The sequence below is a fragment of the Gouania willdenowi genome, chromosome 11, assembly GCF_900634775.1.
Source record: "Gouania willdenowi chromosome 11, fGouWil2.1, whole genome shotgun sequence".
NCBI classification, from domain to species: domain Eukaryota; kingdom Metazoa; phylum Chordata; class Actinopteri; order Blenniiformes; family Gobiesocidae; genus Gouania; species Gouania willdenowi.
In genome coordinates this window covers 402,677-425,439 of record NC_041054.1, presented here as the reverse complement: position 1 = coordinate 425,439, position 22,763 = coordinate 402,677, and the positions used below count along the sequence as shown (strand labels likewise).

Genomic DNA, 22,763 nt, shown 5'->3' with positions numbered 1-22,763 from the left:
TTTGACCTTTTTCTGCAGGAATTCCCATCCCTGTCACCTGGACACGCCTAGCCCAGACGGCTAACAGTGGCACCAACACCCTGACGCTGAAGCAGGCGGTGACCTGGAACGTCGGGGACGAAATAGTCATTGCTTCTACAGGCACCAGGTACTGAGAGGTCTACAGTTAGTCGTACAGTAGAAGTTCTTACTCTACACAATTTGTGTCAAACTCAAGGTCCGGGGGCCAAATCCGGCCCATCAGAGCCTCCAATTCGGCCCACAGAAGACAGTAATTCATGTTTTCTCCATCATTTTTACTGTGTGAATTACCAAATAAATGAGTTGTAGATATCTCAAATTCACAAATTCATTGAAATTCCTTAATATTTTCAAAGTTTTCCTATGCTCATATTACTAAAATGCAGTCATTGTTTATCAAAAATTATTGAAAAGAAATCGAAATTTTTCTAAAAATCTTGCAAATTCCCACAAATAATTCCACGAAATTCTACAAAAATTTGTCACAAAACCAATAATTTTTAAGCCAAGATCCTGCAGTGACTGATATTGAAAACTAGAGCACAATTATGGTAAAATTGTTCTTTTTTTCCCCCGCCTAAAATTTGCAGCCCACTTGGAATCAAACTAGTCCTTATTAAGCCCCTGAACTAAAATGAGTTTGGGACCCCTGCTCTAAATGTCTTGTAGGAATAAATATTGTTATATAAATATGCTGCAAGATTATTAGTTCTCATCACCAAAAATGTCCCAAAAGTATATTTTTAGTTTCAGCCGAAACACTTTTATTCACAGAAACAACCCGCCTGAAGAACAGTTGTTTGAATAAATGAAACCTTAACATATTATTCAAAAAGAAGACAATAAGAATCTTGCTGACATTGTTTCATTTTATATTGAGCATTGTTGGAATATCAGTGCTAAATAAATATTTTAATATATTTCTAATTGATTTTTTCTTTGAATCATTAATATTCATTCATACAATTACAACAGTGAGGTTAATACACATTCATATAGCCAAAAGTTTGATTATACTAATAATTGGCATGATAATTAATTTCGGTGTTTCAGTTTTTGGTTTGATTTTCTCATTTGCAGTGAACCCAAGAATTGTCATTTCGGTGTATCCCTACTATTTATACTTGGCTTTTAGGACATATTGTCATGGCTGCTTTTTCTCATACTTATTGAGTAACTTATTGTTGTGTTTTAATGCTAAAGATTCTGCATTGTCACTGTCAAATAAACATTAAACTAAGCTAAACTCCAGGTAAACATGAAGTCTGATCCTACGCTGCTGTTATTCTTCTGTTCTCTGTGAATGAATCTATCCTCATTCTTTCCGTTCCAGACACAGTCAGAAAGAAAACGAGGTGAGGAGGATTTCCTCGGTGTCTGTCGATGGGAGGACCCTGACCCTGACTGAGCCGCTGACCTATTCCCACCTCGGGGTGTCCGTCACCCTGCCCGACGGAACCGTCTTTGAAGTCAGCGGTGAGGTCGGCCTCCTCACCAGGAACATCGTGGTGCGAGGATCGCAGAACCAGGAGTGGAACGACGCGATCAAAGCGTGTCCTGCAGGTTTCAACACAGGTAGTGTGGACGCAGACGGGTTTCAGCGCGACTACAGGAGGAACCCTTTTAGAAACGCTCTTTTTCCTGTGGTTGTTTAGGAGAGTTTGCCACTCAGACCTGTTTCCAGGGTCGGTTTGGAGAAGAGATCGGTAGTGATCAGTTCGGAGGCTGCATCATGTTCCACGCTCCCAGGCCCAACGAGAACCTGGCAATGGGAAGACTGGAATACGTCGAGGTTACAGTTTTTTTTTCCCACTGAAACACTTTGATATACCAGGGTTCTCACTAGGAATAGGGGGATGGCGTGGCGCGTGAGTTTAGGGGATCAAAATCACAACGTAGTGAATCAAAATCACAGCGTCGGGGGCTCCTACCCTCAACAGCACTGGCGGGAAACCTGTATACCCCCTGTCTGGTGTTCATCTGATGAACTGGTTTACTCCTCTTCCTGTTGCAGATTTTCCACGCGGGCCAGGCCTTCAGACTGGGACGCTACCCCATTCACTGGCATTTGATGGGAGACATCAATCACAAGTCGTACGTGAGGGGCTGCGCCATCCATCAGACCTTTAACCGAGCCGTGACCATCCACAACACCCACCGGCTGCTGGTGGAGCACAACGTCATCTACAACATCATGGGCGGGGCCTTCTTCATTGAGGACGGCATCGAGACGGAGAACGTGCTGCAGTACAACCTGGCTGTGTTTGTGCGACAGAGCACCAGCCTGCTGAACGACGACGTCACCCCCGCCGCCTACTGGGTCACCAACCCCAACAACATCATCTGCCACAATGCCGCAGCCGGAGGCACACACTTTGGTTTCTGGTACCGCATGCACGAGCACCCTGACGGCCCATCCTACGACCCGTATATCTGTCAGAAGAAAGTCCCTCTCGGGGAGTTCTACAACAACACGGTGCACTCTCAGGGCTGGTTTGGACTCTGGATCTTCCAAGACTTTTTCCCGATGGAAAACGGTGCCTGCAACTCCAGAACCCCGGTGCCCGCGGTGTTCGACTCTCTCACCGCCTGGCACTGCGAGAAAGGTGCCGAGTGGGTCAACGTGGGCGCCGTGCAGCTCAAGAACGCCCTCATGGTCAACAACGAGAAAGCCGGCATCGAAGGCAAACGCATCTTCCAGAGCTTTGTGAGCGGCTTCGGAGAGGACGGGGGGGCGATGGTGTCTGACAGCATCATTGTGGGCCACGTGGACGGACTGGGAACCAGCCACCACACGCGCAGAGGCATCATCCTGCCTTTTGACGATGGCATGAGCGTTCTGAACACCACGTTCATTCACTTTAACCACAGCTCCTGCGCGGCCATCGGAGTCACCGGCATTGACGGTACCTGTGTGGACCGCTGCGGAGGCTGGGCTTCCAGGTTCAGTGGCATCCGGTTCCTGAACTCTCCAAACAAGGCCGGATTCAGGTGGGAGCACGAGGTGCAGCTGCAGGACTTGGACGGCTCGCTCACAGGTGCTTAACTTTATTTCACTGGTTCTGTCTGAGTTAGGAAGTGATCCAAATATCAAGTAATGTAGGAAGTGGATCCATGTAGAACAAGGTTTGTTTTGTTTCTGAAAAGTGACATCATTAAGTCAGTAATGAGTCTCTAGAACATTTCATATCACAAACATAAACTCAATGGCCGTCATTTATCAACCGTTCATACGTTCAGATTAGATCGTACGACGTGCTTTCGTCAGTCTTCATGCAAGCTTTGGTATTTAACAATTCTGATATTTATTGTCTAAAACGTGCGGACAACGGAGGCCAATAAACGTCATATTTCCGTGTGTGTCTCCAGGATCTCTGCTGTGTAGTTGTTCTCAGCACACACAGGGGGGCAGACTTCACCTGCTCAGTAGCTGATCCTCAATAAGCAACTTTAAGTCCAGTTTTCACATGTTCAACAACATATCTTTGTTTTGCTCCACCTCAGTTGTGAGGATGCTGATATTTATCTTGGAAATTAAAATTCTTGACTTGATGCTAACAAATGCTATCCAGCTCCCTTTAATGATATGGATGACTGGGATTGTAGTTTCATGTAACTTATTAATGTCTATGTCTTAACATTTAAGATAAATAGTAAAAAAGAAATAAATCCTGAATTTAAACAAACCAAGTATAAATATAAATGTGTGAACAAGAAATAAGATTTCTGTGTTTTATAAAGTTTGTTTTTCTGCTGTTCTAAAGGAAATTCCGGGAGCACAGTGGTACCCATGAGTTCTTTACTGGACCCGACTCACTGTGCTGAGGGGGGAGAGTGGAGCGTTGGTTTCCCTGGAGCCGTGTGCGATGAAACAGTCGCATTCCATCGTTTGTCCTTCAACAACCCGTTACCGAGTTCACTAAATGCGAAAGACGTTATACTGACCAACTCACATGGTAAGAAATACACACTAACAATGTTTACCCATTAATCAAATACTGCAGATGTGTTTTACAGTTTTTCTCGAATGTCAGGACACATTTCAGGAAACTGCCCTCCATTTTCTCTAAACTCTAAACACAAAACACTTTTCTCAAGCTAGCTCCACAAAAACTCGCAGTCTCTTTACAAAACGAAACTCTCACTCCAAAACCCAAACTTTCACCACAAAACTGTTGCTCCTATGGCCAAAACCAAACTTTGACAACAAAATGGTCCTCACAGCTTGCAAAAATGTAAACACTATTGGATATCTATCACACACTTCAATAAAAATTGAAAACACAATGTTCAGGGTGTGATGTTCTCAGTACCCCATCATTTGTATAGTAATCACATCTGTATAGTAATCAATAGTAAGTCACAGATTATTTTTAGGGGAACCTCATTTATTGACAACCTGTACAAACATACTTTTTCCAAAACAAATTTCAAAAGAGAACAAAAGCATACATGGGGATACATGTCACAAATTCTTACAGTAAAGAGGTTCTATGGGGTCTGTGGGGGGGCCTGTGCAGGGGCCTGTGGGGGGGCCTGTGCGGGGGCCTGTGGGGGGGGCTGTGCGGGGGACTGTGCACGGGCCTGCGCATCACGTCGTCGGGTGGGGTCAGGCCACAGGACCTCGTCCACATCGCAGGCTATGTTTTCCCTCGCCAGGCAGCGGGGGAAGAAAGCTCTGGCATGCCGGACCCAGCCTGAGTAATCCCCCACATCATCACAGGCCAGGTCCATGGCCCTGAGGAGGTTCTCTCTACTATATGGTTGCCGGTCATACACCTTCCACCGCCATGATGAGAAGAACTCCTCTATGGGGTTGAGGAAAGGTGAGTAGGGTGGCAGACATACATTGAGGAATTGTTGGTGTATATTGAACCACTCTCTTATCTGGTTGGTGCGGTGAAAACTGACGTTGTCCCAGATGATGACATAGATGGGAGGAGGCTGTGCTGGAACCAGATTCTGCTGCTCACGGTCAATCAGGATGTCCCGTAGGTCTCCCAGGAATGTGAGGAGACGCTGGGTGTTGAAGGACCCAAGGAGAGCCTGCCTGTGGAGAAGCCCTTCTGAGGTCATGGCTGCACATAGGGTGATATTCCCCCCACGTTGGCCAGGAACGTCCACAATTGCTCTTTGGCCAATTATGTTACGGCCTCTCCTCCGTCTCTTGGTGAGGTTGAAGCCAGCCTCATCCAGGAAGATGTATTCATGTTGTCTCATCATGGCGTCCAACCCCAAGATTCTCTGTGGAAATGAATAGAGTATGGGTAGTGTCACAGAAGGAGTACTACAGTACACTGTGGGCTACTGTGCAGTACAGTGAGCTTGTACACCCACTGTACTGTGAACAATCAACATTGTATACCCGTATGTATACTTACTTGCACATACTGGAAACGTAGCTCTTTGATTCTGTCCGAGTTACGCTCAAAGGGAACTCTATAAGCTTGCTTCATGCGTAGCTTCTGGCGACGGAGGACTCTGTCTATGGTGGCCAAACTGACTCTGTCAATACCTCCAAAATTTATGTTGTCAGCTATGACTCTCTCCTTTATTTCCCTGAGTCTGATGATGTTGTTTTCCCGGACCATGTCCACAATGAGGATCTCTTGCTGTGCTGTAAATAGGGGAGCCCTTCCACCATGATGTGGCAATCTTTCAACCCTATAGAAACAAATATGCTTTCACTCTTCAAAAAAAGACTTACAGTTTTTCTCGAATGTCAGGACACATTTCAGGAAACTGCCCTCCATTTTCTCTAAACTCTAAACACAAAACACTTTTCTCAAGCTAGCTCCACAAAAACTCGCAGTCTCTTTACAAAACGAAACTCTCACTCCAAAACCCAAACTTTCACCACAAAACTGTTGCTCCTATGGCCAAAACCAAACTTTGACAACAAAATGGTCCTCACAGCTTGCAAAAATGTAAACACTATTGGATATCTATCACACACTTCAATAAAAATTGAAAACACAATGTTCAGGGTGTGATGTTCTCAGTACCCCATCATTTGTATAGTAATCACATCTGTATAGTAATCAATAGTAAGTCACAGATTATTTTTAGGGGAACCTCATTTATTGACAACCTGTACAAACATACTTTTTCCAAAACAAATTTCAAAAGAGAACAAAAGCATACATGGGGATACATGTCACAAATTCTTACAGTAAAGAGGTTCTATGGGGCCTGTGGGGGGGCCTGTGCAGGGGCCTATGGGGGGGCCTGTGCGGGGGACTGTGCACGGGCCTGCGCATCACGTCGTCGGGTGGGGTCAGGCCACAGGACCTCGTCCACATCGCAGGCTATGTTTTCCCTCGCCAGGCAGCGGGGGAAGAAAGCTCTGGCATGCCGGACCCAGCCTGAGTAATCCCCCACATCATCACAGGCCAGGTCCATGGCCCTGAGGAGGTTCTCTCTACTATATGGTTGCCGGTCATACACCTTCCACCGCCATGATGAGAAGAACTCCTCTATGGGGTTGAGGAAAGGTGAGTAGGGTGGCAGACATACATTGAGGAATTGTTGGTGTATATTGAACCACTCTCTTATCTGGTTGGTGCGGTGAAAACTGACGTTGTCCCAGATGATGACATAGATGGGAGGAGGCTGTGCTGGAACCAGATTCTGCTGCTCACGGTCAATCAGGATGTCCCGTAGGTCTCCCAGGAATGTGAGGAGACGCTGGGTGTTGAAGGACCCAAGGAGAGCCTGCCTGTGGAGAAGCCCTTCTGAGGTCATGGCTGCACATAGGGTGATATTCCCCCCACGTTGGCCAGGAACGTCCACAATTGCTCTTTGGCCAATTATGTTACGGCCTCTCCTCCGTCTCTTGGTGAGGTTGAAGCCAGCCTCATCCAGGAAGATGTATTCATGTTGTCTCATCATGGCGTCCAACCCCAAGATTCTCTGTGGAAATGAATAGAGTATGGGTAGTGTCACAGAAGGAGTACTACAGTACACTGTGGGCTACTGTGCAGTACAGTGAGCTTGTACACCCACTGTACTGTGAACAATCAACATTGTATACCCGTATGTATACTTACTTGCACATACTGGAAACGTAGCTCTTTGATTCTGTCCGAGTTACGCTCAAAGGGAACTCTATAAGCTTGCTTCATGCGTAGCTTCTGGCGACGGAGGACTCTGTCTATGGTGGCCAAACTGACTCTGTCAATACCTCCAAAATTTATGTTGTCAGCTATGACTCTCTCCTTTATTTCCCTGAGTCTGATGATGTTGTTTTCCCGGACCATGTCCACAATGAGGATCTCTTGCTGTGCTGTAAATAGGGGAGCCCTTCCACCATGATGTGGCAATCTTTCAACCCTATAGAAACAAATATGCTTTCACTCTTCAAAAAAAGACTTACAATCTACAATACAAACATCAATGGAAATGTCCAGTCTCCCAAAGCAAACGTAATGTGGTGAAACCAATTTAGATTGTGGGCTACAAACATTTAGACAAAGTAACTACAGTACATACCTGTTGTGTTGTCTGAATGCCCGAATTATGGTGGACACTGAGAACCTGCTGAGGTTGGGTTGGACTCTTAGTCCAGCTTCTCTCAGTGACATTCCATGGACAATGACATGGTCAATGACAGTAGCTCGCATTTCATCTGTGATGATTGTACGTGGTTGTCTTGCTCTTCCTCCTTGCACTCCTCCTCTCCCTCCTCGCCCTCCTTGGCCTGCTCCTCGCCCTCCTCTGACACGAACTCCGCCTCTGTACATTCTGTTGCCGTTTGGCACCTTCAGCAAACTGTGCATTCTAAACTGGCCTATATAGGTGTTGTCACATCATTGGCAGGTGTCTTCAATTTTGAGTCGTTGTGCATTCTCAAGCGGCCAATATGGATGGTGTCACATGTGTCTTCAATTTTGAGTCACAGTGTTTAAGCAATGACACCCGTGCTTTCATTGTGTTCAACTTTTGATGTCTGAGTCTACCATTTTGCATTGTGTGAGCAAAAGTGTGTTTTAGCAAGTGTGAAAGTGTTTAGCATAAGTGTGAATGTGTTTAGAGCAGTGCAAATGTGTTTAGAGTTCTGCAACATGTGTTTTGGCAAATGCAAATGTGTTCAGAGTTTTGTGAAATTGGAGATTGAGGTGAAATGTGTTTATAGTTAAGCCAACTAGAGGCCAGATTTATTAAAGTGTTTAGGCAACTGGTCATTGTGCTCAGAGATCTAGAAATTGTGCTTTAGCAATCGAGAAAAACTGTAATGAAATAAATACTATTTTTTTATGTTATGTTATGTTATGTTATGTTATGTTATGTTATGTTATGTTATGTTATGTTATGTTATGTTACAGGCACCAGTGTGGTCCCTTATTTAAAGAAGAGGATGACCCATAGGTTTGGATGGATGGCTCTGCTTCCCTCTGGACAGACGTACAACTGGTACTTTGATAACGCAGATCACATCACCAACATCAGCTACAGCGCCAAGTTCTACAGCTTCAAGGTAACACTGTATATACACTACAAACACTGGATAATTGTTAGCATGTGATAGCGTTTCATGCTGCTCACTGTGTGTGTGTGTGTGTGTGTGTGTGTGTGTGTGTGTGTGTGTGTGTGTGTATGTGTGTGTGTGTGTGTGTGTGTGTGTGTGTGTGTGTGTGTGTGTGTGTGTGTGTGTGTGTGTGTGTGTGTGTGTGTGTGTGTGTGTGATTACAGTCGGATCAGTTCGTCATCATCAACCACAACTTCACACAGAGTCCTGACAGTTTCCACATCATCGACCGCAGAGATGCTTCATCAGATCCGCTGACTTTCAGCAGCAACAGGAACGGAGACTGGTTCTTCAACAATGACACCAACAACCTCTACTACATGGGTCAGAAACACACTCATTTTAGTTTTTCCAACTGTTTCAAATCCTTCTCCTTAAATCTGGAGAGTGTCCAGTGTGTAGTGTGTAGAGAGTGTATCTAAAAAAAGAATAAACAAACGTACAAAAATACAGAGAAATATACAAAATGAAAACAAAAATATGTAGTGCCAAATGTAAAAACTCGGTCACTTTTTCATAGCTGACATATTTTTAACATTTAGCTAATTTTTATGTAAAACAGCAAGTTCTATATCATTGTTAAAAATGTGCACACATGAAAAATAAATCTAAATGTAAATGTTAAATCGAAATGTAAATGTTAAATTTATATTTAAATGTTGAATCAGTCGCCAAGTGTAAATCTAAATGTTTAGAAATCATACAAAGTGGGCAGGTCAGTACCTGTCGATCGCGAGGCCCCACCCACGTCACTGACTGCGGCTCAGTGAGTGAGGAGAGGGGAAGAGCGAGACGTGTCAGGATCGGTCCAAACTGACACACTCGAAAGAGCGGTAATGACTGGTTTAGATTTAGATTTAACATTTAGATTTAGATATAAAGTCGTGAGGTAACAGGTTGAGAACCCCGGTTATAGACCATTAAACGGAAATGAAAAAAAATCAAATAATAATGAATTACTCAGTAATGGTTGGGTGTGGAAATGTAATTAATAATGAATTACTTTACTTCTTTTATAACGTACTTAAGCACAAGTAAAATTAAAGCTGCAAGCAGCAATGAACAGGCCCTCGCAACCACACGCATGTCGGGACGTGGAGCACGTTGAGTTGTGTTGTGTGTTGGGGTGTGGCAGAAATGTTAAAGTGTTGAGACGTAGCTCATCATTTTCAAGGATTGTATCACAAACTTTCCTGCAATAAACTGTGCAAATATAATGTCTGTGATTTCCTTTTACCAATAGGTGGCGCTATGACTACAAATAACGGTTGAGTTAAGCCATAACTCATTTTTTTGGCATACAAATGAAAGCTGCTATAATTATTAGCATCTACTTAGCTCTACAAACTCTTAATAACTACCATAAGCGTTGCGCATCATCCCAGTGAACAGGCTGCTAAGAGGAATATTTACATCTATAAAAATTCATTTTTATTGTCAAGATGGTTTTAAAACACAACCAAATAACCATGTATGTTTAAAATAAAAAAACATTAATGTGTGAAGTACTTTAACAGTGCGGTGTTGGATACAAGACGTATATTTTTATGAATGGCCGTTAAATTCATTAATTATATTACACCATGTAGACATTCAACAATCAGGCAAAGGTGATCAAAGCCAACAAAGACTCATCAGTCCTACCTCCACAGTGATGATGTCATCAGTCCAAGATGGGCGCAATTACATTCCAAAAAATACAATTTTCAAGGGGGCGCTATTGAGTCCTTTTGCCATTCACTTACCATTCACCGAATATGCGTTCACATTTTCATGAAAAATGTTTAGGTCCTCAAAAATGCGATCACTTTTTTGTATGAAGAAAAGTAATAATAATAATTATTAATATATAGGGTCCTACACATTGTAGGTGCTCGGTCCCTAATTACTGATTTAGAAATATATTTTAAAAAGTACAAGTACCCAGAAAAGTAATTTAATTACAGTAACATAAGTAGTTATAATCCATTACTTTCACCTCTGACCATCTGTGTGTCCACAGTGTCTGGGAAGATGAACCAGCGCAGGAAGCGTAACAGCGTGGATCGCTCTATGCTGGACGTCAGCGTGGCCTTCTCCGTCTACCGCTGTTTCTTCCCTAAATGCATTCCTCCTCCCACCGTGGCCCCGGCCACGCTCGCCCCCCTACCCACAGGGAGACCTGGGTCTACTGCGTGAGTCTAACATCATTTAAACTCTTTAGTTACTACATCAAACATGTTCTTTAGATGCATAAAGAAACCAGACAAACAAACATATATCACTACAGCTTTGATTTATTTTAATAAACCGATTATAAATTCATTATTTGTATATGTCAAATTAATAGATACATTTATATTTGCTGCTTACATGTTAATTTAACGTAGAAATGTAATGAAATATCCATGTGCTACCTTTTAGTTTGTTTTAATTTATATTATTTTTTTTTAAATACTAACTTAAATCTGTTTATTGTGCTTCTCCTCAGCTTCTGGTCCAACGACACCTTCTGGAAGAACTCAGCAGAGAATAACTTCACAGTTCCAGCAGATGAAGCTGATGTGGTCATCCCACCAGGTAACGTTCATCTGCTTTATTACTAAAGACTGTGTTTAACTGTGAATATTTATTTTCCTTTATTGTTGGCCATCTATAAACATTGTAGCAGCTTTTTATCGTTCAAGCGTGAAAACTTAATTTGTAAATAATCAGGTCCAGGAACACTGGCCGCGTGTTGTTCTGCAATAAAAGAGAGACAAAAATGAGCGCGTCCGTCTCTCTCTCTCTCTCTCTCTGAGTGACAGCTGTCACATCTGACATGTTTCAGCAACAAGTACAGCACAAAATCACTACACGCTACGCTAACTGCTGCTACATGCTATACTAACTTCTGCTACACGCGGCAACGCTAACTGCTACACACTGCGCTAACTGCTGCTGCTCTGTAATTTCCACAGAAACAAACCTCAGGTTTAGCTTCACTTATTGGCTTAAAAAACTCTTTAAATCTAACTGCCTTTTTAAACCATTTTCTACAATCTTCCAAGCTGACAAGACACATTTTTATGAAAAATCACACTTTAGACATAGCGTGGGGGCGTGGCCTGACTTGCCCCTCTCTTCCTCACTCACGCTCACTTTTTACTTTCAGTTTTGAGTGTACAATGACATTTCCAGTAGTTTCAACTCAATAAAAGACGCAGCTGTCCAAATATAATACTTCAAAATTTAATTAAACACCTAAAAGCAAATGAGGTGCTAGAAAAATAAATAAATAAATAAATGAGCTGCTGGATCCAATCAGATAAGTGCCAGTCAACATCTGGGAGGTGCTGCATTTTGCTCCTGTCGGATTAAGCTCTGGTCCCAGATAAAGTTTGAGATGTTAAGTCTTGTGTATCTTGACCAAACACAGGGACGTGGGTCATCCTAGACGTAGACACTCCTTCCCTAAACAAGCTGACGATCTTCGGAGTCTTGGAGATTCCCGACACCCTGAACATAACGTTGTCCAGACGGAAGCGCTCCGTATCCCAGTACAGGATGGTGGTGGTGGACGCCGTCTACGTCTCCATTCAGGTCAGTACAAAGGATCAATGAAAGTGTCAAAAACAATAAAAATAACTGAATTATCCACATACGTTTGTCTGGATGTGATGTTTCAGGGCGGCAGGCTGATCGCTGGTCATCAGGACGAACCTTTCAGAGGTGAACTTCACATCAAACTGAGGGGAAACCACCAAACTCCTGACTGGCTTTTACCTTCTGGACCCAACCAGGGATCCAAAGTCCTGGGTGAGGTCACTGTAATAGAAATACTTATACATTAGGCAGAACAGGAACATCAACATGCATGTTTTGGTAAAAATAATTGGTTTACATTGACATCTTTAACTTTTCCTGATTATTTAGAGCGACCAATAGCGGCACAAGTTGTTATTTTGACTGAAAAAGCTGCTAAATGATCTAAAAATCATGTGATTTCAAGATGGAGGAACACAGGCTCTAAAACTGTAAAGTCATTCAGCTTTAAAAAGTTAATTAAATGAATATGGTGCAAAATAATGCTTTTTGTTAGACATAGATCTACTAATAAGGACATTTCAATGGTTTAGGGCCACATTTGTAAAAACACTGGAGGATCCCTTTAATGGAATGAGGTAAACATGTTATATTACTTTATTAGATTTAATTCAATTAACTTCTATGATTGTTTTAAGCAAATAGAAAGAATGACTCAGAAAAACATATTAAACATCAACAAAAATAGATAAAAACCTTTGTTCTTTCCTTTATTAATGTTCATTATTTGATAAAGTTTCCTTTTTCTGGACTAGATGACCTAAAATAGTGGTTTTAATACAATAAAACATAATTAAAACAGCAGATGTGTGTTGACGTTGGATGTGGTTGTGTTGCAGGAGTGTTTGGGACCCTGGAGCTCTTTGGACTCCCTCCCACTGTTTATCACACTAAGCTCGGGGCCACTGCAGCAGCAGGTTCCCACAGTCTGAGTCTGAGGGAGGCCGTGGACTGGAAGGTCTGAGCTGACGTTTGAAATCATGAAATATCCCACAGTGTGAGGGTGAGAACTCACCATGTGCTCCCTCTGCAGGTCGGAGACGAGGTGGTCATATCCACCACCAGCTACGATCCATGGGAGACGGAAAAGAGGAAAATTGCAAACGTGTCTGAGGACGGCCTCGTCTTGACCCTGGACCAGCCTTTGACCCACACTCACATCGGTTGGTTAAGAAAACACCAAACACCTCATTATACGTTACACTGAACCAGTGATTCTCAAACTTTGGGGTATTTCCTAATTTGAACGAAGGTGAACTTTTAAGCCCCACCTGCACCCACTAGGGGGGCACGCCCCACACTTTGAGAAGCACTGCACTGAACTAACCTGTCTATGACATCTCTTCTTCTTCTTCTTCTTCTTCTTCTTCTTCTTCTTCTTCTTCTTCTTCTTCTTCTTCTTCTTCTTCTTCTTCTTCTTCTTCTTCTTCTTCTTCTTCTTCTTCTTCTTCTTCTTCTTCTACCTCCAGGTGAAACCCACTCCATATCCGGTACGTCCTCCTACACTCTGGCTGCAGACGTTGGACATGTGACCAGAAATATTAAGATCATAGGTGTGGAATATCCAGAGATGATGGAGGAGTCGTTTGGAGCCAGACTGTTGGTAGGAACGTTTTCTGATGCTGGAATCACCTACAGAGGTAAAATGAGATGGATGAGTGTTGTGTTTACTGGATGGATGGATGGATGATGGATGATGGATGGATGTTCCTCTCTAACTGATCCATGTGTTTCTCTGAAGGCTCTGCTCACATCAGGAATGTAGAGTTTGTTCGTTCAGGTCAGCTGGGATGGACCGACAGCTACGACCCCAGATACTCTGTGGCTTTCCTCAACCTGGGAAAGGTTAGACACACACACACACACACACACACACACACACACACACATTTCTCAGTGAAATTAAGTTTTTGAATACATTTGAAAATAATAATTGAAATAATTAAATGGAATAATAATTAATTACATTAAATTAAACAAATAATAAGATAATTCAAAAAATTATGATTTAAAAATAATAATTAATCAATAATAGTAATGATAAAATACTAATTAAAAATAATTAAATTAAAATATTTTAAGAAATAATTCAATTAGATTAGATTATTAAATTAAAAATGATTTAATGAAAATATTTTAATTGAAATAATTGACTAAAATAAATAATTTAATTAAAAATAATTTTAGTTAAATAAAATTAAATAATCTAATTATAAATAATTTTTATTGAATTAAACTAAATAAATAAATTAAATCAGATTAAATGAATTAAATTGTAGTATTGAAATAATACAACAAAAATGAATAATAATAAAATTATATTTATAAATATAAGTAATCAAACAAATTATTAATAATTCATTAATAAAAAAAATTAATAATTAATTATCTAATTTAATCAAATAATTTGAGATAATTTTCAAATCTCAGTAAAACGTTTTTGAATAAATTTCTTCACTTAATGCGTTTCAAGTAATTTTACAAAATGAGACAAAGAGCAAAAGATGAAGATGCTGAATGTCACACTTTCCTTATAAGTTGTAGGAAGTGGTTTAATGGTCGTCCTATAGTAAAAGGTCGTGGTTTGAATCTGGACGAAGCTTCTTCTCTGTGTTTGTTCTCCCATGGTTCAAAAACACTTTAGATGTGATGATGATGATGATGATGATGATGATGATGATGATGATGATGATGATGATGATGATGATGATGAGCTGTGTTCACTTCCTGTTCTTCAGCTTTCAGGAGAATCTTCCCTCCAGGGATGTTCTTTCCATGACGGCTTCTCTCCAGCCATCGGCGTGTTCGGCACAGACGGACTGAACGTGGACGATAACGTCGTTCATCACACTGTTGGAAAAAGTGAGTCACTGGTCAACAACTTAGCGTCAATATAAATCTGACATTATTTGGGGTCCCCCAAAAATGTTTTTTAATTTGACACATGACAGAAGAGCTGAAAATTAAATAAAAACGACAACAAAAATAGACAAAATGGCCAAAAAAAAAAACTCACAACACAAAAAACATACAAAACAACTGCAAATATACACATTATAATATCAGAAAACACACAAAATAATGACAAAAACCCACAATATCAACAACAACACAAAACAACCAAAGAAATCGAAACATTAATCTAGAAAAAGACAAAAAAAATACACAAGATAACATCACACAAAATGACAAAAAACACACACTAAAGAACAACCAAATACATATGACATAATGACAAAAAACACAAAATGACATGTGTTTTAGCTATCTGGATTTGGGGCGACAGAATCACTGTGAGGAACAACCTGGTGATAATGACTCTGTGGACCGGATCGTATCAGGATCGAGAGGAGAAATTTAACTTTGAGTGGAACGCTGCCATCGAGGTTCTTTTTTAACACACTTCTTCTTCTTCACTCCAAACCTGGTCCTGGACGGTCGCAGACCTGCAGGTTCTAGATGCTTCACATCTAAGTGTCATTATGCAGTTTTATAGAAACGTGCAGTATTGCAGCCCTCCAGGACCAAACCCTGTTTAAAGCCTATGAATCAATTTGTATTTTGAGACCTTTATAATATTATTTAAATTCAAACTACTTTAATGATGAATGTGTCTTTTTTTGTTTTAAATTTTATTGATTTAATTACATTTTTATCTTATTTATTTATTTATTTATTTATTTATTTATTTATTTATTTATTTATTTTTTAGATTATGAACTTATTTTTTTATCTCATGGTTTAAGATTTGATAAATGGATGAAGCTTTGATTGATGGAAGAATCAATTAATATTTTCATGTATTTATTTTTTCAGCTTATCAATTTTTTTTTTTCATTTTTTTCCATTTCAGTTGGACATTTTTTAATGTGATCCCCACATTTTTATGATGTATTTGTTGTTGTGTTTCTAAGGCTTTATGAACTCAAAATGCATGAAATGATCCTCCTTTTCTCTTCCTCCTCCTCCAGGTGAACATGGGGACAAACATCGTGCTGCAGCACAACATCGTAGCAGGTTATGAGAGGGTGGCGTATCGCATCGATGGAGAACCATGTCCAGGTAAAGAAATCTACTAACTTTAATAAAAGTTGAGAAGCTGTCCAGCGTGTGCTCACACAGCTAACTGTACCTCTACCTCTGCAGGTTACGTGAACAACAAAGAGAAGTGGATCCATAACGAGGCTCATGGAGGTCTCTACGGCGTCTACCTAAACAATGACGGCACGGCTCAATGTAGCTTCATCCAAGGATTCTTCATCTGGAGGAGCTTTGACTACGGCATCTACTTCCAGGTGTTTAAACACATTCTATATGATTCTATCACCACCATTAATGATTGAAAAGCATCAGGTTTATTGATGATTTAGGAACTACTCTCACACCTCTATGTTTGGTTCCATGATGCAGCAGCAGTGTTTAGGAAAGAGAAAAACATCACTGACACAAGTTTGTGTTTCTGTCCTGGTTTGTTTACCAAAGAAGTTTGTTTGTTGGTTTAACTGGAGGCAAGGATGGATGGATGAACTGATGGATGATGGATGGATTGAAGTCTTGATGGATGCATGGATGGTAGAATGATGATGGATTGAGCCTTGATGGATGTATGATGGATGTATTAAGCCTTGATGGATGGATTAAAGGTGCGTTCACACCGAAAGGGACTTCAGCGACTCTGGCGACTAGAAGACATTAAAAATCTATTTAAATGATGCAACATTAAGCGACTTCCCTACAAACGACGCGACTTGTGCGGTTCCAGCGACTAAACAAGTCGCTCAAAGTTGAAATATTTTAACTTTTCAAGCGACTTCAGGCGAATTCTCCTCTGGCCGTCACTGTCTGTAGAGCTGAGGCTGCACTGAGAGCGCTATACACTTCCTCTACTTAACGGGACCAAATGAAAGTGTCACACTCCTTAATTATGCCTTTTAAATTCTAAGTATATTTTGAGTCAACTCATTGATCATTTAAACTCTAAGCACAAGTGGAGTTGTCTATGATAAGTGCTGTAAACATTCAGCCGGAGAAGAAGTGATCAGCCCTCTCAGCACTGCAGACACATACTAATCATACTATTCCACGGTTGTAATGTCACTGTAGCAATGAAGCAACCATCAATGATCAAGTGACTCATCACGGGCGAAGTCACGTTCGGTGTGAACGTACCTTAAAGCTGCAGTTTGTAGAGTCGTCAGGTGCTCCACGCTCCCCCTCCCCTCCTGGACTAGACTCACTGGTCGTGAGGGCGTGCATGCACACACTGCGGAACTCTTTGCGACTGTTTTCTCCATATAGACTAGTAACAAATGTAGGAACTGGTGTTATTGGAGTGTTTTCTGATGTTTTAGAGACATGAAAGCTCATATCACTCACTGCTGTGAGGGCAGTTGGAGGCTCAGAGCTGATCCTCGCACACAAGCAGCTGATCTGCAGTCGCTCCCAGCTGATCAGAGCAGACACACTCCGTCCACACTGCAGATTAATTGGGTCTGTTTTCCGTCTCCACCTTTGATAATGTTTATCTTAGTTTTACAAGCTATTTATCCCGTCTGTTATCACTATCTTTCTCTGACTCGGGGCAGATTATTCACGAACTGAAATGGGGTTGCCCGCAGTCCGCCGCACACACCAAGTCAGAGGAACTTTAGCGGACTCTGTTCCTCCTGAACACGTTTGTGCCTTTATTCTGTTGCTTCTCTACCTCGGTCTTCCTTTTTCCTCTTGCTTTGCCGTGTAACCGCTCTGTCGCTACTCTCCGGAGCAGCTTGAGCAGCCAATAGCAATGCTTAAAACAGCTCATGGGATCACCCTGTTGGTAGAAAGATCTCTGATTGGCTGAAGTCCAGCGTCACGCTCCTGTTTTTCTAAAGCTCATTTACAGCCAGGAGAAGGAGCAGAGATTCACTGTCCTCTCAGAACACTTTGAATTACAATATGCTCAAAGATGATTAGAGATTTTTGACCAAATGTCACCAAAAAAACGTACATACTGCAGCTTTAAGCCTTGATGGATGGATGATGGATGGATTAAGCCACAATGGTTGGATGAATGATGGATGTGTTTCTCTCACAGACGGTGATGGATGTCCTGGTCCATAACGTTACTCTGGTTGATAATGGGATGGGAATCATGCCTCTGGTATTTGCTCCTCCCTCTCTCTCTCACGCCTTCGCAGACAAAGCTGTTCATGTTCAGGTGAGATTATTTTTGATCGCTTTCATTATTAAAGACTCTTTTTTTTTTATCATCCTATGCTCCTCTATCGTGTGGAGTCCCACAGGGCTCAGTTCTAGGCCCTCGCCTTTTTTCTCTCTATTTTCTACCACTTGGTTCAATACTCAGGAAACATTGTTATGCAGATGACAGTCAGATTTATGTCCCTCTTAAAAAGAACAGTGGATACAGTGTTTTGAGGATCATAAAAGCCTGGATGGCTGTTAACTTTTTAAATGTTGATGATAAAAAGATGGAATGGTTTGTTTTTGGTGGTACCACTGGGATCCGTCCTGTAGATCTGAGTTCCTTGGCCCAGTATACCAAGCAGTCCATCACAAACCTAGGGGTTCAAATGAACCCTGAGTTTAAACTCAACAATCAGATTAAAGACATTGATTTTATTTATTTTACTACGTTCCTTGACATGTTTTGTGCTTCTTAATTTATTTTGTATTTCATGTTTTATGCCTTTTAATTTGTTTTGTATTTTAAATGTAGTTTTTTTTCTTATCTCATGTGAGCTGCTATGTATCTATTTTATTTTCATCTGTACTTATTTTGGTCAGCTGTGGTTGTTTTAAAGTGCTTAACAAATATAGTTGGATTGGTTTAAACCTCTTTAAGCTCCGCCTCTTTTATTTCCCAGAATGCTGTGATTGTTGGCAGCAGTCCAGACTTCAACTGTTCCTCTACTTTCACACGTTATGACTTTAACCTGGAGAGTAGCTCCTCCCACAGGGCGCCACGCCCTGTTACAGGTAGTGTGTGCGCGTGTGTGCGTGTGTGTGTGCGCGTGCGTGTGTGTTATAGTTTAGTGTATTCAGAGAATGACACACATTTGTGTGTTTTGTTCACTTAAAGGATGTTTTTGTTGTCATTTTGTGTATGTCTGGAGTTATTTTGTGTGTTTCTGGAGGTAATTCATGTACTTTTGTTGTTGTGATTTCTCCACGTCATATTGTTGTTTTGTTGACCTTGAGGATGTTTTTGTAATCTTTTTTTATTTTTGTTTATTTATTTATTTGTTGTTGTATGTGTTTTTATGGTCATTTTGTGTATTTTTGGAGTTTGTTTTTGTATATTTCAGTCTTTTCATGGGTTTCTGGAGGTATTTTATGTATTATTGTTGTAATTTCTTAATGTCATATTGTGGTTTTCTGTGTTTTTGATGTTATTTTGTGTGTTTTGAGGTCATTTTGTGTGTTTTCCCCATGTTTTCTATTGATGTATGACAGTTCTCTGCTCTGCCTCTCTTGTGTTCAGGCGGCAGGTCTGGGATCAGCTGGCCAACCTTTGGATCGTCACATAATAACGCTCCCATTAAACCTCATCACACCAACAACAACTACAACGCCATCAAAGGCCTGATGACGGTCTCAGGTGCATCAAAGCTCATTTCTAAGCTTACCATTGGTCCGTTGGTCACATGATCTCATTCTTTGATCTTCTCTTGCTGCTTCTGCTTTAGACACGACGTTCGTAAACTTCCGTAACGTTTGCTCTGGCGAGGTCAACATCATGTTCCTGACCAACCCTCTGAGTGAGGACCTGCAGCACCCTGTGCAGGTTTCATCCATCACCATGGTGGACAGCAGCGAGGACGCCAAAGTCTACATTCACAGGCCGGATTTAGGGTTAGTGGTTCATTGTTATAATTCTAAGTTGATGTTTATTATATATTTTCCATTCAGTTTGAAATTATTATCGAATTTTTGGCAAGAATGGCCTCAAAAAATGGTTTTGCTGACACTATTCTTATATAATATTCAAATGAATAGATTTTAGCAATATCATTTGTTTTTTGATTTTATTTGATTTTATTTAAAAGGACATTGGAAAACAGGATTTATTTAGTTTATATTTTACAGCATGCAGCTTCTACAATACATGCTCCACATAAAGGTTATATTGTATTTTATCTTAATTCTAGCCACACTAAACAATCAAAAGTGCTATATAATTACTGTTTTTTATGTTATTCTATTTTTAGAATATTTAATTCGTATTTCATTTTTTTTTCCAATTTTATTTTAATATTTGATTACAATAGTTTTATATCGCTTTTTATTAATTGTATTGATTTACTTTAATTTAATTAAATTACATTTATATATCAGGATCAGAATATATATATATATATATATATATATATATATAGATATATATAGATATATTAGAGGTGGGACTCGATAAATAAAATCTAATTAGGTAGAGACTTTGTAATTAATTAATTATTCTCCAATTAATCTAAATTAATAGCCTAACAATATTTGACACTAGAAGCAACGTTTTTCAAATTTAAATGGATTTTTGTAAATGACTGAATAAATAAAAACAATAAATGAGCTTAAACAATGAAATAATGTTTATTATTTCCATCACTGAGTGCAAACCTAATGTGTAATATGAATAAATAATAAGCAGTGGCTATCCATACAGTTGCCGTATCAATATACCGACATTCTATCTGTACATAGCGCCCCTGATTGGCCAGTTTAGGTGACATGATAGGTCACATGATAAAGACGCTACGTACTTGTACTTCTGTTTGCTATTAATACGTAGATTCCTAAACTACGTTACAGACTAACTAACCTTAACCCTGACCTTAACTCTAACCTTCTGAAGTGGATTTGAATGTATACGTGTATCATTTGTTCAGCCATTTTTTCTTCTGATTTGAATTATGATTGCATTGTTCACAAAGCACAAACATATTTAACTAAGCTATATTCAAGCTTTTCTGAATTTTTTTGTAAACTTTCTAAAACAAATTTTGCTTTTGTTTTTAAATTTAAAAAAACAGCATTTAGAAAAAAAACACACTATTAACTGCGTTTTCTGAAATTAACTAATCGCAATTAACGTGATCCCAGCACTAATGTATCTGTGTGTGTTTGGTTCCTTGTTCGTACAGTAAGGTGAACCCAGCTGACTGTGTGGACATGGACTGTGATGCAAAGAAGAAGACGCTGCTGCAGGACCTGGACGGATCCTTCCTGGGAGCAGTGGGAACGGTGGTACCACAGTCTGAATACCAGTGGAACGGAGACGCCAGGAGAGGACTGGGAGACTACCGCATTCCCAAAGTCATGCTGACGTTCCTCAACGGCAGCCGGATCCCCGTGGACCAGATCGCTCCTCACAAAGGTGAGCAGCTGATTGGTTAGTGCAGAGGTTTGTGCCCTAGTATGTAGTGATCTTAAAAATGTAAATCCTTGTTTTAATCACAAATAAAATCGGTTAAAAGTGACCAAAAACAGTGGAAAAGGTGATGAAATGGGATTTAAAAACCATAAAAAATTGTTAAAATTAGCACATTAGAGTGGACAAAAACAGACAGAAAAAATGGTAAAAAGGGTTCAAAGTCTCAATATTGGAACAATTAGTTTAAAATGGCAAATAATGGGCATGACTAATAGTGAATGTGGTTAAATTGACAAAAATAAGCATGAAATATGGTGAAAAGAGGTTAAAAGTGACAGTAATGTGTCAACATATGTGACATTAGGTGGAAAAGTGGTGGAAAGGGTTTATAAGTGCTGAACATGTCTGGAAAGTGGAAAAATGTGCAGAAAAAGGCATTGAAATGTGATGGAGAAGTGTCAGAAATGGAGCAGAAATGCAGTAAAAGGAGCAAAAATATGACAAAAAAAGTGATGAAAATAGGTTAAAATATGGAAAGTTTGGTGTAGATGCAGAAAACGGGTAAAAATAAGCAAAAATGGGCTCAAATTGTAAAAGAATAAATAAATCTTAGTTTCTTGAAGGCATCTGGCTCCTCCTCTCTTCTGACCCCAGGGTTGAGAACCCCTGTCTTACTGGACCCTAACATTCCTGTGTTGCGTTCAGGTGTGATCAGGAAAAACTGCACGTACATGAACTCGTGGCAGAGCTACAAATGCTTTGGGCTGAACTACAGGATGTTGGTGATCGAGAGCCTGGACGACGACACAGAGACCAGACGTTTGTCCCCCGTCGCTGTGCTCGGAGACGGCTTTGTGGACCTGATCAACGGTAGATTTTAGACTTTCTTTGAACACGTGTGTGTGTGTGTGTGTGTGTGTGTGTGTGTGTGGTGTGTGTGTGTGTGTGTGTGTGTGTGTGTGTGTGCGTGTGTGTGGTGTGTGTGTGTGTGCGTGTGTGTGTGTGTGTGTGTGTGTGTGTGTGTGTGTGTGTGATCTGACTCCGCGTGTGTGTGTGTGTGTGTGTGTGTGTGTGTGTGTGTGTGTGTGTGATCTGACTCTCCGAGTGTGTGTGTGTGTGTCCAGGTCCTCAGGATCACGGCTGGTGCTCTGGCTACACCTGTCAGAGGAGAGTGTCTCTCTTCCACAGCGTCGTGGCCACAGAACATTACTACGACGTCTTCTTCACCAGCACCAGCCCACAGAAGCTCCGCCTCATGATGCTCAACGCCCCCCCGTCTGAGGT

The 22,763-nt window shown here is 40.8% G+C and overlaps 2 protein-coding genes across 2 annotated transcripts in view; one reads left to right on the top strand and one right to left on the bottom strand.

Annotated features, from left to right (window-relative positions):
* LOC114471773 (fibrocystin-L-like) overlaps positions 1 to 22,763 on the top strand; it is a 70,627-nt gene that overhangs the window by 41,631 nt on the left and 6,233 nt on the right. The window contains exons 45-70 of the mRNA XM_028460682.1: positions 19 to 148; positions 1,355 to 1,596; positions 1,677 to 1,813; positions 2,036 to 3,059; positions 3,786 to 3,977; positions 8,346 to 8,497; positions 8,713 to 8,872; positions 10,551 to 10,722; positions 11,019 to 11,107; positions 11,946 to 12,109; positions 12,196 to 12,325; positions 12,952 to 13,070; positions 13,146 to 13,275; positions 13,582 to 13,752; positions 13,854 to 13,957; positions 14,851 to 14,974; positions 15,377 to 15,498; positions 16,084 to 16,174; positions 16,259 to 16,407; positions 18,189 to 18,311; positions 18,979 to 19,090; positions 19,596 to 19,712; positions 19,801 to 19,966; positions 21,250 to 21,482; positions 22,185 to 22,349; positions 22,604 to 22,761. Of these exons, the coding sequence (XP_028316483.1) occupies positions 19 to 148; positions 1,355 to 1,596; positions 1,677 to 1,813; positions 2,036 to 3,059; positions 3,786 to 3,977; positions 8,346 to 8,497; positions 8,713 to 8,872; positions 10,551 to 10,722; positions 11,019 to 11,107; positions 11,946 to 12,109; positions 12,196 to 12,325; positions 12,952 to 13,070; positions 13,146 to 13,275; positions 13,582 to 13,752; positions 13,854 to 13,957; positions 14,851 to 14,974; positions 15,377 to 15,498; positions 16,084 to 16,174; positions 16,259 to 16,407; positions 18,189 to 18,311; positions 18,979 to 19,090; positions 19,596 to 19,712; positions 19,801 to 19,966; positions 21,250 to 21,482; positions 22,185 to 22,349; positions 22,604 to 22,761 (4,676 nt within the window). The remainder of the gene's footprint in view (positions 1 to 18; positions 149 to 1,354; positions 1,597 to 1,676; positions 1,814 to 2,035; positions 3,060 to 3,785; positions 3,978 to 8,345; positions 8,498 to 8,712; positions 8,873 to 10,550; positions 10,723 to 11,018; positions 11,108 to 11,945; positions 12,110 to 12,195; positions 12,326 to 12,951; positions 13,071 to 13,145; positions 13,276 to 13,581; positions 13,753 to 13,853; positions 13,958 to 14,850; positions 14,975 to 15,376; positions 15,499 to 16,083; positions 16,175 to 16,258; positions 16,408 to 18,188; positions 18,312 to 18,978; positions 19,091 to 19,595; positions 19,713 to 19,800; positions 19,967 to 21,249; positions 21,483 to 22,184; positions 22,350 to 22,603; positions 22,762 to 22,763) is intronic.
* Positions 4,389 to 8,251, bottom strand: LOC114471784 (uncharacterized). The gene is made up of 5 exons (XM_028460699.1): positions 7,513 to 8,251; positions 7,071 to 7,353; positions 6,725 to 6,933; positions 5,403 to 5,685; positions 4,389 to 5,265 (listed from the first exon to the last, which is right to left on the bottom strand). The coding sequence occupies exons 1-5, from the start codon at positions 7,797 to 7,799 to the stop codon at positions 4,513 to 4,515; spliced, it is 1,815 nt and encodes a 604-aa protein (XP_028316500.1). The 5' UTR covers positions 7,800 to 8,251; the 3' UTR covers positions 4,389 to 4,512.